The 15,536-nt window shown below is 36.1% G+C and overlaps 2 protein-coding genes and 1 non-coding gene across 4 annotated transcripts in view; all 3 read left to right on the forward strand.

Moving 5' to 3' along the window:
- The window catches only part of LOC135690504 (maestro heat-like repeat-containing protein family member 1), a 29,596-nt gene extending 26,537 nt beyond the window's left edge, over positions 1 to 3,059 (forward strand). Inside the window, exons 36-39 of the mRNA XM_065208070.2 lie at positions 519 to 671; positions 1,182 to 1,316; positions 1,656 to 1,824; positions 2,172 to 3,059. Coding sequence (XP_065064142.2) covers positions 519 to 671; positions 1,182 to 1,316; positions 1,656 to 1,824; positions 2,172 to 2,254 — 540 coding nt within the window. The 3' untranslated portion in view covers positions 2,255 to 3,059. The remainder of the gene's footprint in view (positions 1 to 518; positions 672 to 1,181; positions 1,317 to 1,655; positions 1,825 to 2,171) is intronic.
- Positions 3,060 to 3,208: 149 nt separating this feature from the next.
- On the forward strand, positions 3,209 to 14,078 carry LOC135690507 (fatty acid 2-hydroxylase). Of its 2 annotated transcripts, XM_065208074.2 has the most exons (6): positions 3,209 to 5,966; positions 7,696 to 7,749; positions 9,614 to 10,018; positions 10,632 to 10,884; positions 11,807 to 11,874; positions 12,122 to 14,078. In XM_065208074.2, exons 1-5 carry the CDS (start codon positions 5,727 to 5,729, stop codon positions 11,869 to 11,871), a joined length of 1,017 nt encoding a protein of 338 aa, XP_065064146.2. In that variant the 5' UTR covers positions 3,209 to 5,726; the 3' UTR covers positions 11,872 to 11,874; positions 12,122 to 14,078. The 2 variants fall into 2 exon arrangements, with proteins under 2 accessions (XP_065064146.2, XP_065064145.2); XM_065208073.2 differs by having other exon boundaries at positions 11,807 to 14,078.
- Positions 14,079 to 14,755: 677 nt separating this feature from the next.
- Positions 14,756 to 14,894, forward strand: LOC135691450 (U4 spliceosomal RNA). The gene has a single exon (XR_010516748.1). It is a non-coding gene; the product is annotated as a U4 spliceosomal RNA (small nuclear RNA).
- The last annotated feature ends 642 nt before the right edge of the window (positions 14,895 to 15,536 follow it).

A 15,536-nucleotide genomic window follows, 5' to 3' on the forward strand; every position in this document is an offset into this window, starting at 1 on the left:
CACACACCTGTTGCATATTGAAGTTTTTCTGTTGTTTCAAATCATTCCTTTTGGCTTGTACAACAATTCTTTGCGTGCAATTTTATATGTTTGGTTGCTTTGCGATATCGTTTTTGTCTGTTTGCTTACAAACATCTCTCGAAGTCTTCTGCTCTGCCAAGCAATCAGTTTATTTGTTTAGATAATGATAGACGTCATATATCTTTCCTTTTTTGATAACATTATGAGACTTAATTGTTGACACGCTGAAGGACAGTGCCTTAACGGAATGACATGTGACTTTTTTCATATAAGGGGATTCAAGTTTTTAGATAAATTGAAGTCGACATAAACCAATGGTCAGGTGGGTGAAAAATGTTGGATTCCCGGATGGTCGTGATGATAATGTGATCAATCACACATTTGGGAACGCGTGCTTCCCTCTAATTTCAGATAATGAAAGCAGTCTGTAAGATCAACTATTTAGTAAACAGGGATTTCCATATACTTTGAAAATATAACGTTTTTTTTAAATTCAGGAGAGCAAAGAGGTGCGTGCAGCATCCATATCATTGTTTGGAGATCTTTCCCGCTTCGGCACTGGTGCATCAGAAATGCCTTTTTTGGAGCAAATACATACGAATTTCATTAGCATTCTCCTCCATCTTGATGAAGAGCCAGAGGTTTCAAAGGTAGACAATCTTTTCACATTTTTAATCACCGGTGAATAGGCTGTTGATACCATTTTTCGAATTCCAACATTTCCCAAGTTGTGATATTTGTTCAGTTCTCATCATGTTTGGAAGGGTGAAGAGGCGATTTTTGTCGGGAAAAGGGCGTATCACACTCTTTAAGGGTTTGGTCGAAAGATAAATACTACTTTTATGTGCTACTTTTATGCGTTTCTGTTTCAAAGTTTATACTCTAGTGCCATAATTTGAAATTTCAGCTTCACAGATATGTTAATATGTTAGAATTGTTGCAAAAAGGTTACAGAGTGAGTAAAAAAATTCCATCTTTTGCCAACAAAAATCCTTAATGTGCCGACAAACAAAATTTTGGGGGTACCGCACCCCTCCCCCCCCCCCCCGTGCCGCCTTCCTTTGGCGATGCCCCTGTAAGAAATCCTTCCCAAAGGTTGCTCTACACATCGTTGCGGATGTTACTTCGTCTTCTAAGTTCCTTATTTCTTTCTTCTGTAGGCCTGCAAAGAAACACTTCGCAAAATTGGTCCCCGACTCGGCTCCGCTTCAATTAACGAATCTTTTCAGAAGCATTTAATCGAGGGAGGAATGCTTCACTATGGAGAATTTACAAATAATTTATCAAGGTTGATGGTAGGTTCCAAAAATTTGCAACAATAAAAAACAGTAATTCCTTTGTTTCCTGTTTTGCCTCTGTATAATTTTTGACTATCCTATTTTCAAAGGTTTAGTCTTTTTTGTCAGTACTTTTCTGTCATGCAACATGTCTTTTTCTACAAAATATGTTTTACATTCGACTAGATTTTCCTGTTGACAGTGAATAAAGCAAACATCGAAAATTTTGAATTTTATTTTGATACTTCTGCTAATTTGCTAATTTTGCAATTTATGTTGTTAATTCATTTTGCTCCTAAATATATTGCTGATTGATAATGTTTAATTTTTGTCGTTTATCACTACTTTTTTTCCAAGATTGCCGATTTTCAAGAAAAAGTTAATTTCTATGTTATGGGCTGCGTTGGTTTCTTCAAGAGCTCTTATGAAGACATAAGGTCAAACGCAGCGACCCTTACTGGCTTTTTGCTGGGCAATTTGCCAACCGCTAAAAGGGATGGCATTTCTGATGAACATGTTTGCAGTGGTATGAGTTAGACTTTTTCAGTTGAACACTTATTAAAAGTTGCTTTATTTTACCTAGGAACACATTCTGTTGTGTATATCAAGATGGCTGCGTATAAACAAATGTAAATGAATTATATAATTATCTTCTCTATTGATAATATCTTTTTTATTATTCTTTATAGCAATTTATATGCTCTGCTATTACGAGTACTTTTTCCTTTCAAGCATTGCAAGAACAGCAGCTCCACTGACAGAAGAGTTACATATGAATGTCGTTTTTTTGGGAACTGCTTTAGCCCTCATTGTTTCTGCTTTTTTATCCCATTTTATTTCCTGCCTAACAATGATTATGTGCATTAATTTCAGCTTTAATAATGCTGTTGAAAGATTCTTCTCCGAAAGTACGGTCAAGAACTGCTGAAGCGATGGGCCTTCTCTATGACTACTAGCTTCAGCTGATCCGCTGGGGGATCAGATGATTGCGGTCGCCTTCGCTCCTTTCAAATAGATCTGATTCCTGCCTAGTCTTACATTGAAGTAACATATTTCTGTTCAGTGCAGTGCCTTAAAATACCCCTTCTTGTCATATATGCTGTCAAGCTCGTTAGCATTATTAATTTTTTCGATTAAATATTTTATCATCATCCGTCTTGCTTGTGCAAATTTGAATACATTTCATTGTTGCTTTTGCCAAACTTTGACAATCATATGATAGGAAATAAATTTTAATATCTAGCCAAGGTCAGATTGTGAGAAACCAGTTGATTAACTCTCATTCTCATATGTAGGTTGCATATGCTTTTGTCGTGTTAATCGTTATTACCCACATTAGGATCCCTTGGGTAGAAGCTATGGACGAGTTATGACGTAATTCCACTCATATGTGAAACCCTGCTCTTGAGTTATGTTCTTCATTGTATTTTGATGCAATCTAGCTAGTAAAAAATGTTCAAAATTCACTGAAGTTTTTTCGGCTCGCTTTACAAATGATGCACGTTGGTAGTTCTTGAATTTAGCAAAAGGGCAAGGCTACAAATGTTCTTGAAGATCAATGAATATAACAGATGAGCATCAGATATCAACTATTATTTGATGATATGATAAAATAATTAAATTGGTAATTTGAAGGGGGCTTTACCGAGGCATTAAATTGAATATAAGAATTTGCTAGAATGATATTGATTTTTACTTAACCTTTCTTACTTGATTTGCATATGCATTCGTAGTTATTGTAATATTACACGAATAAACTAACTTGTAGTTTATTTAAGAGTGATCTCTGGCCTACGTTGCTGGTGACAGCAATAAAGCTCACTGGTTTTACCTGGCCTTGATTGCCTTCAAATGGTGGCCAATTTCTGTATTTCCAATAATGGTGGTTGAGTGTTCTGCCAAGCACACCCGCAGCATTTCTATGGGAAAGGCTGACAATTCGGTTCTGGGAAGTTTCTGTAGGCAAGGGACATTTACTTAGTTACGGCAACCTTTTTGCCGTGCCCTTGCGAACTTCTATTCTATGGTATAATTTTTTGTTGTAATTGAGTTACTGACATTTCTCTAGCAACCAGTTACCTTGCAAATACTCGCTTCAGATATCATCGAGTTGATGTTTCCGCATTGCATATACCTTTATTCAATTCATTCCAGTCATTTTTCTTATCAAAACTGAACTCAATAGAATATCTCAGTAACAAAGTAGTAATATTTTATGGCTATTTATAATTGAATAATGTACTCAAACGATGTTTCTTTTGATAATTTCATGTATTAGCTGTCATCCTTTTCAGACCTTAGACTTCTCAGTGCGTTAATTGGCAGGAGATGCAACATTTACAAATGCGTAATGCACTTTTGTAGCAAAGCTACTTGTAAAAGATTCTAGAAATCTCCACTTCTTCAATATTCGATTCAATGTTCTAATATTTGTTAGCATATTATTCCCGAAATTGATCATGCCAAATTGATAACAAACTGAGCAAGAGACTTCAGTACAATAGTGATGCCAAAATTCAAGAAATTTGTACGGGAAATGATTTCCAGCAACCATTCAGCGGTATTGCTCTGCTTTTCTAGGAATTACGATCCAAGAACCACCACTGACAAATGACATTACGGTTCGGTGTTTTGCTCACCGAGGCTCTACTTGCTATGTACCTAAACAGCTTGAAAATCCCGCGTTTCTTGAAATATAAGCTGGGTTCACCTGTGGCTGTATCGACCCGGACGCGCTCACCATCACGGCATCGACAGGTGGCCTTGGTGACCTGTTACAATGAATTACATAAGTGGTGTCAACTAATGTCATTTTTCTCAAGTAGATAGGTATAGCCTTTACTTTGCAAAGAAAATTTCAACAGCATCGTTTAACCGACGAAAACAAAATGGTATAAAGATTTCTGCCTTTGTGCCCATTCATTCAGTGGGTCAGTCTGTCTGCCAATCTGCAATCAGTATACAAGGCTATCAGAAAGTCAGAAAGTTTTCTCAGATAATGAAATATCCAAGTATAACAAATTCTACTGAGAATGCTCCAAAGAGTCCAAAGTTTGGAATTTTCTTCTAAAGCAGTAAATAAAATCAAGCATTTTAAAGTTAGTACTCGCGAATATAAATGCATGTTGGGACACAAAACTGTCTCAGTCTCACTGACTTGGCGTTCCACTACAACGCTCAGAGATAAACGCATTTGTGCACACTTAGTCATCTGCTAGGGAACCAAGGTTTACATATCATAAGAAGATGGCGATTCGAAAAAACAGCTTTTCTTGGCTGCAATAACATATATCTTATTTTACTAAATTTCCACTACTCTGTATCGTTTCACCTCAAAGAAAACGTAGAAAATTTAATTTAATGAAGCATAGAACAGCAAAATGAATACCATAGGACACATTTGTTTTCGGCGTCAGCTCAAAGGAATCTTGTGCAGAAATTCACCCAGTGATAATAACAGCTAAATTATTTTTATCGTTAAGAACGTTCTGATAGAAAATACACTTCATTCGACAAATTGCAATTCCACTTACATCGTCATACACCACTCATACTGTTAGAACACAGGGTTCCCATTCATTGCAGGACATCACATGACAATTGCATCATTGCCCTGCAATTGCATCAGCTTCTGTAAATTGTATTATTCTTAGGGTATATAAGGGGTGGCTTTATAGTTAGGTTCAGTCTTGCCGTAAGCTTTGTCGAACTCATTGTACCTTGTCGCTAGCTTGCAGAATTGTGTTTGCCGTTACATTGTCGCCGTTAGCAATTTAAGATATTTTTAGTCGTTTGCCGTGAACTGATGAATTAGAAGAAGTGTATAGAGAATTGGATAACAGTTTTTGCCGTATTTATCGTGTACGTTTCTACGAACTCACGTTTGTAAAACCCCCTTTTTAAGTGGTTTTACAATACACCAGTGTAGGTTAGCGTGTTTTTTCAATTTTTCTTTTAAATCTGCAAACAACAGCTATCTTTTTGAGGAGATCTTTGACGTTAGTTTCTGGAATTTCGAAAACCAAATTGCGTCCAAAAATATTTTGGTGGATCTTCGCGCTTGAAGTGCATGACTGCTACTAAGAGATTCTTTCTGAAAAATTTATCTTCGTGCAAATCCTGTAGTGTTGTTTGTCCTTCTTTTGCTTTATGTAGTTTTTCTTATTTCAAATTAATATATTGTTTCTATACATTTTATATATATATTAATTGTTTTATATCATAGTTTTTGCATGTATTTGAAAAATCAAATTTAACTGTACTGCCTCGTTCTGGTATTATATCCTCGAGAAACGTAACACGTAACAGTTCTTCATAAGAATCTTGCGAGAAAAGAGGATCGATTTATGTTCCGTAATAAACAAATATCCAAAGCAAAAACTCTATGCAGCTGAATGCAATTCGTACTCTGTATGAGCAGTAAAAGAAATGTCACTGTTTAACATTGAAGAGGTAAAGAGACACAACACAGAAGAAGATGCGTGGATTGTAGTGAATGGCATTGTTTACGATGTTACACAATTCGCCGCAATTCATCCTGGCGGCAAAGAAATTCTTTTACAAAATGCTGGAGAGATTGTCACTGGTTTAATGAAACAAGAAGATATCCACGTTCATTCTGAAGCTGCATACTCGCTGCTAGAAACCTACAGGATTGGAAAATTAGCGGTATTTTTTAGGTTTTTATTAATAGCTAGATCGCCTTCGACACCTAAATTGAAACTTTGTACTACCAAAATATGTGCAGGCTCACTATTTTTAGCGCACCAGAGTTGTTTATTTTTTTACCTCACTTTCGGAAAATTGGCCTCTCTCTTTAATTATGTGAAAACTCAGCTTTTTTGCTGAAAATCATCCTTGTTAAAAACTTTATGTACAGTACTGACACTTCGAGGTGAATTGTTTGTTCGTGAATTCAACATCTAATCCTGCCATGTTCATGTGAATACGCCCATTTTCAGGTCTTAATCAACACGTGGTCACACCAGTCTTTGTATTTAATTATTGGAGCCAGAGTTGTGTTTTCGTTTATTTTTTGTCACTTATCCTACAGCTTAGGTCGTGAAAGGAGTCTATGGCAGTTTTTCACACTTGCTTCCAAATCACTGCACGCGTGAATCCAGAGTCCAACTTTTGTACAATCTGACATCTTAATTGTTTGTCAGGGGAACTTTGTACTGAAGCAGTGAAGCGGAATTTAATGTCTTGCATCACTTATCGTCGGTGAAAGATTCTGCCTTAACTTTTGAACTGGAAAACCTATTCCAGTTATTTTGCTGGCGCTATTTTAAATGAATTATTGAACCAGAAGCTTTTTTGTGACAAAGCGAAAAACTTTGCAGACTAGCAAGTCATGGTCAGATTTTGCCTAGAATAAATATCATTGTTTTGCATATTTTATTCTTGAATTTGAAGTTATATTGATAATATCAGAAAGAATTTATTTAGAGCATCAACAGAGAAAATACTACACATTTGCAGAAAATTAAAAAATCAGCTGTACATGCTTTTTTCATAAGGAACCACTTTAAAAGGAACCTACAGGTAGAAGGCCGAAATTTTCACCATACATAGCCTTCTTTGTGTTTTTGCTCCTGAGTTCTAGCCAAAAGAAAAGGCAAAATTCAAAATTTTTATGTTATTCCTGTTTCTGTACAATTTTTTTACGGCACTTGTGTGCAGCGAAAATTAAGGAACTATTAAGGAACTTTTGGTGCTACAATTTGATGATTTGAGGTCTATGAATAAGGAACTTTTGAAACTATGCCTTGAGGTAGGTTCCTTATAAAAAAAGCGAGTAGTAAGATGCATTTCAGGCTCACTTTATACACTAATAAAGTTACAATAAGCAACCAATCTTGGTACAAGGATGCTATGGCTAAAGATTCTCCAAATGTATGCCAGCACTTATCTTGTGAGATACGTCGGCATGAGCCTTTACTTTCCAACATGTTTCTCCATGGAGCCTCTGCATGGATGCAAGCTAGCACAACCAAATATTCTCCTGAAACTAGTAAGGGATTCACACTAACATTGTAAAATTAACAGCCTAGGTATTCAAGGCAACATACAACAATAACCATTGCATTGGTCTTCAAATCTTTATTTTGTTGTTGGAATGGACTGAAAGAGGTTCTCCCATATGATCTTTGAGTCTGCCAGTTTTGTTTGTATGTGGCATTCACAAGATTAAGACCCTTTTAAGTCTAAGTACTTCTCTGATGAGCTTCACCTTGCACAACTAGAACAAAATACCCTTATTATCATTCTGCATTTGATCCTTTGGATATTTTCATAATATGATTGTACTTTTGATATTTGCAAGTAACCAGCATCTTCTTTTGTATTATATACTGTTTAAACCAAGAGTACATTAAATATCAATGTTATATTTTAGAATAATATTGATGATCATGATGTTGAAGAATCTGAAATGAAAGGATGGAAAGAGGTAAGATTGCATTGTTTTGTTTAACTTCAATTAAAAGTAAAAGGGAGAGTGAATAGAGTTTGATAAGGGCCAAACCAAACATGAATACAAATTTATTTTATTAGGGGTGAAACTTCTTCAGAATTCAGGTTTCGGATGCATCTTTCAAACATATTCTTGCTCTTCTTAATCGAAGCTCTACAATCTAAACAGCAAGTATCCAACAGGGGATCAAATTACCAAATCAAAACTAATGTTTTTTACATGATCTCATTTGACACCAATGTTATCCTTACCTCTAGTTTCTGTTTTACAATTCCCATTCTGTAAATGAAGGAAAGCTCTGTATTTATTGTTTTTTTTAAAAAGAGAAAGTGGGGTGAATATCATAAAAGTTGTTTAACTGGGATTTTATGTAGATTGTTGGCTCAAATAAGACTCTCTGACTTCGAATAAGATGTCACAAAACTCTTTGATATGTTATCAGATAAAGCAAGCAAGATGACTATCTTCTAATCAGGCCTCTCCGGGAAAAAATACAGCGTGGGCTGTCAAACGCCCTTGCCAGTTTGGCTGCATGGGCTATTTAGCCCTCGCTGAAATGTTGTTTATTTTTTAATTTTTAGTATTTAAGAGGCACCAACGCAAAATTTTGATCCCCAAAAATTGCAAAAAGATTTTGGTCATATGAAGTGGGGACAAAAGTTCTACCAAAAAATGGTTTTACACGCTTTGTATTACATACATGTTGCGAGAAACAAGTGAGAGAAACCAGTATGACTGAATCTTTGGTAACCTAGTATTTTTACGGTCCGATGGTCATCAACAAATAATAAATTGATCATGTGAAATCCGAAAAAAATTGTGAAAGCTCTCGGTCGATTGGGTATTTATCGGCACAAAGCAAGCTTCTGCCTAGCGGTAAGGGCTGCTCACTTCGATGAAATTAAAAAGGCTGATATAACCAAGAAAGAATTAAATCAGTCAAAAATAAAGTTTTGAGCCGCTCACAACCGACCTCTTATTGGCCTAATAGGTATTAGATGCTAAACTTTCCCATTATAAATGGAATAAAATGGTATTTAAACCTAGTGTAATGATAGAATTATACTACTTGCTAACCCTCACTGGTGAGAGCTTGTCCAGAATAGAAAATGTTTTTCCTCTTTCATCCTTTCTGCGCCATGTTCATTCAAAATTGGTTTGTTTTCAATTTTCACCGATCATGACAACAATAACGCACTTGTTCAAATCTTCTGATATTGGCCTCCAGACAACCCGTGCCCGCAGGCACTCTTACCCTTGCTCGCTTGAACTTTCTTCCCTAAATTAGACCCCCTTTCTGTATTGAAAGAAATGCGCGGGCAGAAGGAAGCTTGCACAAATTTATTCTGCATGGGGTTTGTGCCGATGCTGGCTATATCCCTTGTCTCCAGGAAAGGCCTTTTCTAATGTTCTGCTTACCAGATGCCTTCATTGAAAAGTGATGGAAGCCAGATGTGTGTAGTGGATCACAATAGTAGTTTGTTGTCATAATTTTACCTTTAACTATCCCTAGAAATCTAAAACTAAGGGTCTACATAGTAACAGTCAGCTCTAATTTTGCTAAGATTGGTTGCAGATTAATTGAAGAAAGAATCGTAGTTGATCTGATTTAAAAGAAAAAGAGGCACTTTATGACTACAACTCTGCAATAATTTGGTGTGATCTTTTTAGTGCTAGAACTTCTTGTTTAGCTCAATATAGGTTCTTTGAAAAGTTTTTCTCTGGTTTCACATCCCGCACATATCACAAATGTTCTTCCCCATTTGCATTGGTTTCTGAGAGCAAAAGCCCAATCATGTTGCCAGAATTAAACTAAGAAGTGTTTTTCTTTTTTTTTCAGGAAAAAATAGATTGGAATCAAGGCTTAGTTTTGCAAGTCCACAGATATGGGTTTGAGTACTTGAAATGGGTCCATTCACCTGTCAACAAACCATTAAAATTGTTTACTTCGAGGTTTCTGGAATTCTTTTCAAAGACACCATGGTTTCTTGTCCCTATGGTTTGGCTTCCAGTCATTTTAATCATGACATACATGTCCTTTGTCAACATTGGTCATCTTGAATATCTAAGGAGCACCTCAAATCTTGCAAAATTAATTTTTGTTTCTGTGCTATTTATTATTGGAGTCTGTACTTGGACATTTGTGGAATACATTTTGCACCGCTTCTTGTTCCATTTGAACCCACCTGGAGATTCAAAGTTCTGGATTACATTGCACTTTTTCCTGCATGGTCAACACCATAAGGTTTGTTTACATCTAGTTCATCTAACTCACTTTATTCAAATCACAGCTTGTGTTTAGATACCTTTTGAAGAACATAATTTCTACACATTTTATGGCAAAGAGCTGCTTCCTTGCTCTTAATTCAGTTTCATACTATAATCAGACATTGGGAACTCAGAGGGGTCACAAGCAAAACAAGCAAAAGTGTTTTAGATATTTTCCCAAATGATCAAATGACCTTGCGTAAGCACGTGCCAAAGCTCACAATCACTCACCTCAAATTATCTAGAATCAGTTTTGCGCTAGAATAACTCCTCTTCTCCCATTCAAGTACTTTGTTTCTTCACAGGGGGCGGACACTTGGTCAAATATTTGGTGGGGGCAAGCCTATTGTTTTAATAAGATGATGTCACATTGTCCAGTGTTTCAGAACAAAAGACCATTGACCTCCAAAGTATTAATGGCGACTGTCCCCTTATCATCCCCCCCCCCCAGTTTTCCGCCACTGTTTCTTCTTCCACTAAGCAATTATCATTTCAAGAAAAATACATGCAGCCTGCTCTTTTGTCATTTGTCCTAATTGTTTAAACACTTTAGTGCTCATTTTCTTACCGGTTTTTTCTTTCCGATGAAGGTTCCATTTGATCCTGGTCGACTTGTGTTTCCACCTGTGGCAGCACTAGCCTTTGCTGTGCCATTTTACTTGCTATTTGTCAACATTCTACCATCTGCAATTGGCCAAGGAATCTTTGCTGGTGGATTGCTTGGATATGTTGTCTATGACATGACTCACTATTATATTCACCATGGACAGCCTACTCCTGGAAGTTACCTTCATAGATTAAAGCAGTATCATCTGAAGCATCATTTTGAAAATCAAAATTTGGGTAAGTTCAATTCCTCATTATCTTAATCATAAGAATTCTCACTATCCCATCATGAATGAGATTCTAGTTTTAATAACAGCAGTATGGAGTTGTTCTCCCCTTTTAGAAAATTTACTATTCTGTTGAGTTCAAGCATTTGTTGTGAACAAGTGATTCTTAAAATTCCTTGCACTGAGACCTTAACAATCTGTTTATATGAGAACATTGGCGGACACTTGGGGGGAGGGGGGTGAGTGGATTGACTGCCCCCCAATACTTTAGAGGACAATAGTCTTTTGTTCTAAAAAAATAGGAAATGTGATGTTGTTTTATTAAAACGATAGGCTTGCTGCCCCCCCCCCCCCACAATATTTGACCAAGTGTCCACCCCTGGATGAGAATTCTGAAACCAACTCATGAAAGCATTGCAAAACCAAAGCTGATATGGTTCAATGAGCTCAAGGATCAATGACAGACAAAAACTTTAATTTTGGATGGTTTTGCTTAAGGTTGTAAGGCTTGTCTTTGTAGTAAAAAAAAATTTGGTCGGGATAAAGTTTTAGGACAATCCAATTTCTGAAGTGTTAGAGTGTACTGTTGAACTAAGATTGAAAAAGCTATGGAAAAAGGTATTTAATTTGTTGTATTGTTGAATCCAGAAGATATGGAGAAAGATGAAACTGTCCCATTCATGAAGCACAAATGAACACCCAATCAAAATCAAAATGCAAAGGGCACTATAAATACTATCAAACATTAAAGTTAATCTGCCTTGTAGTGGGACCGATATTAGATTGGACACTTCCAATCTTGAATATCCTGTTCCTTTTTTTAATCTTTAACTGGTTGCCAGGTTGTCTTATTTATACTTTTAAATATTTAATGATAGATAAATTTCATAAAGTGCTGCTTTCGATGTCCTGATTTGTAATTTATATTGCAGGATTCGGCATTTCTTCAACCTTTTGGGATGGACCTTTTGGAACAACCCCTTCCAAAAGAAAATGAATGGTAAATTTTTCTTTGTCCCTTCCTTGTGACTTGTATTCCTAGTCATTTTTAGTGGATCCCTTTTTGTAATGGTTTATCAACAAGAGCTTTATAAGTTAGATGATCCAACCAGTTCTCTTCTGTTCTCTGTATTTTTCTCCTGGTGTTTTTTTCTGGAATGGATTTTCCTGATCAACTGAGCTTAAACCAGAAGTATATGGATGGTGAGATGCTGGTGCATGAAACTTTGCGAATTACTGTTTTCCAGGCTTGCCGGATATATCCAGCTTATGAAATAATGCTCGGACAGACTATGTGAGGTATTGCATCACCGTATTTCAATTTCATGCAATGAATCATATGGACATTTTAATTTTTCCATCCATTATATATTTATAATGAAAGACACGCACTTTATTGCATTAAGCGTAATGTTTTAGTTAGGTACTTAGGTTAACTTGTTGCAAGAATACCGTGCAGTGTTGAATACTGCAGTGTATTACTTAATACCACCCAAAGGTAGCGTAAATTGTTGGCACAAGGTCACAAATCTGCGAGGATCCCCTGAATGTTTGAATTTTCGCTTTGACTTTCATTTGTTATAGAGGGAATATGGGTACAGAATATGGGTACCTTGCATTAATTAAATAAGTACAGTTTTAAGCTCAAAGGAATTGATCGCATATTTCATTGCCATTTTGTTCAATAAATTTATGTATCAATCTATTTATGTATCAAGACAAATATAGTCGTTAACTGTTATTTTAGTTAAGGTCTGTGATGAGAATGGAGGATGTGATTAATTAAATCAGCTGTATACATCATTTAAGAAATCTCAGAATTCTTGGGTTGACGGTAGTTTAGCATTAATTAAGGGATTTGACTTTGAGCAAGTAAAACATTCTCAGCAATTTTACTCGTTTGATATATGCCGTATTTCCTCGAAAGTTGACAGACCTGCGAAAATAAGCCGATTGGAAAATAAGCCGAAAAATATTAGAAAATACAGGGAAAATAGGCCGACCTCGAAAATAAGCCTAGACACAGTGAAGCGTTCGAATCAAATCGTTCGTTCATTCGAATCTACTGGCAAATTGTTTTAAAAGTTTGTTCAAATTTTGTTTCTCTTTTCAGAAAACACTTCGCAAATAAGCCGACTCATAAGTATGCCGAAAAATTTCACTTTATAAATAATAAAAAGCCGCGGCTTATTTTCGAGGAAATACGAAATACGAATTCGAGATATATTAGAAATATAGTCCCCGTTGCCATTTCCGGCAGTATGATGAACAAACTTCGTTCATCTTTAAAACCCATTAGTATAGAAGGGAATTAAAAATTAAGATAACCCTTAAAACGAATTTAGACTCTTGATGTTTTGAGGCTGGTGACACGTTTCGCCTTCTCGGCCTCCAAATCAGGCTGGTCATACTCCTCAAAACAGCCTGACCCGCACCCACTGTTTTATACCAAAATCTAACCGTGAGACATTGGTCGCTAACCTGTTGAGTATTCGAAACTCTTTGCCAAACAAAGATTTGAAACCTATTCTTTGCTAGGGTAGATAAACTTCACATTCTTTGGCTATAGCGTCAATCATCTACAGAATTTCCCAGCTCGTGTTTAATTTTGTCCTATTTTTTCAAAATCATTCGTTCCTTCCACCGATATTACTCGAAAGCCCGTTTTGATACTGGTTGTTGATTGATTCCGACCTTTCAAAGCAAGATGTATTTACAGAATGATAGAATAACCAGAAATCATAGAAACTAATACTCAACATCCGGTTTTGTTTATTGTGAGGTCTTCATATTTTCGTATCTTAATCGTATTAAACATTTCATAAATTAGTTTTGGAATTCTCACAATTTAATGCATTAGGTCAAGTGTAGCATATCCAAAACTTTGCTTATTTTCAAATATGTCAAGTCGTTTTTCGTCAGTATGACGTCGTGATAAAACCGTTTGGGAGATATCAAAGATATATTAATTCAGGGTTGGGTGTATTACTATCTTAAAATACATTATGTTTTTAGTTTAGGTATTGCACGTTAATATGGGGATTTCAGTTCTTATAATATTTTCTGGCTTTCAGTTATTTATTAGCCTTCTAGTTTTGTTTAGTATGTTTGATAATTAACAATCGATAATGGTCGTAAATAAAATAAGTACGAACGTGTAAATTTTCGTTTTTTCCGTACATACAATAATACTTCAAACATGAATGACTGCCTTTGTCTAGAGATTAACTGCTTTTTGTTTTCTTGATTTTGCTGCGACACGTAGGAAGTTTTCAAGATAAAGAATTGATACATTATTCGTAGAGCTGAAAGCATAATCGTTGTTCCTCCCATTCGTTTTCTTATCTCTCTTCTTCTCTTCCCCCTTTTTTGACTTCTCCCGCTTCTTCCTCTTCTTTTATCCCACCTCTTCTACCCACTTTCTCCTTCTTTTCTCTATCTTCTTCCTCCTTTTTTTCTCTCTCACTGACGCTATTTCAATTGATTTGTTTCATTGTTCAGGGTCCACGTTGCGAATCACTCGTCTTCACCTGACTTCACATCTCAAGCTTATTCTAAAACCTCCCTCCAATTCTTTGCATTGCAATCCTCCTCTCTGTTACGTTACTGAAAGCTTCGCGCCCACTACCAATTGCTGGCCTGGTCTGACCATTGGTGGAATGATCTTCTTATCAAGAAAACAGGCTCCTTTGGTCACATATTTGCCTTTAGAGCTCGTACCATCCATCCCATCAGTATCCATCTTACAAAATGACACTCGTATATATACTTTAGTTATTGTGTCAGTCCATATAAACTACATCTGCGCATGCGCCAAACGCTATCCCATATGTGGTGTCATGACTTCTGTTGCTCTGGGTGATCAAGCGACAAGTTAGATCAGCTTTGCGCAGTGGCATTACCGTAGTCAATGAGGTCCTACCGAGACGCGGTTATTGCTAATTGAAAACTTTTCCCAATATCCCGCAAGACGACGTGAAATATCGTCGGCTTTGCAATTTTTGACGGCCTCAAAAGAGGTCCCTTGAGTTGAAAAAAATTGTTGTTTGTCAGAGGGAGTTATATTGGCAAACTCACTTCCACAAAAAGATTGCGATCGCAAATTAGCGCGGATAGCGAAGAAAATAAATATTCTAAAATTCATTTAATATAGATAGGCATGGTCACAAAAATTTATCCTCGCAATGAGTCAGGTCTTTGGGTTTTGCCCGAGGACCTCCAACATCACTTGGCAGCCCTGATTATCAGCATGCAACAAAGTCACTTTTGAAATCTGAAATTTGTTTTTCTTTAGGTGACTCCTGCTTGTCTTCAACAACATAATGTTATCGCATAATAGAGGTTTTCGAAGCAATAATTCATCTAGAAGTCGCAATTCAACTAGCTTTTTCAGCAATTTTTTAATTTTAATTTAGAGGAAACAAAACCTTTCGCAGGTTTCTACTGACAACAAAACATAACGAAAATGCTTCGTTTACTTTTGGTTATCACTTTCCAGCAATTATTTACAGACTTAATAGGATACATAAAGCTATACATTATAATCACAAGAACATGATATAGACACCTAGAATGGATATCAAACCCCAAGTTTGGAAAAAAAGATTTTCTTCTGCTTTGCAATGTTATTTTCTCAATCAACCAAGGAACTCCATTATCAAA

This window comes from Rhopilema esculentum, chromosome 4, assembly GCF_057945365.1.
Source record: "Rhopilema esculentum isolate cy_ngs chromosome 4, ASM5794536v1, whole genome shotgun sequence".
NCBI classification, from domain to species: domain Eukaryota; kingdom Metazoa; phylum Cnidaria; class Scyphozoa; order Rhizostomeae; family Rhizostomatidae; genus Rhopilema; species Rhopilema esculentum.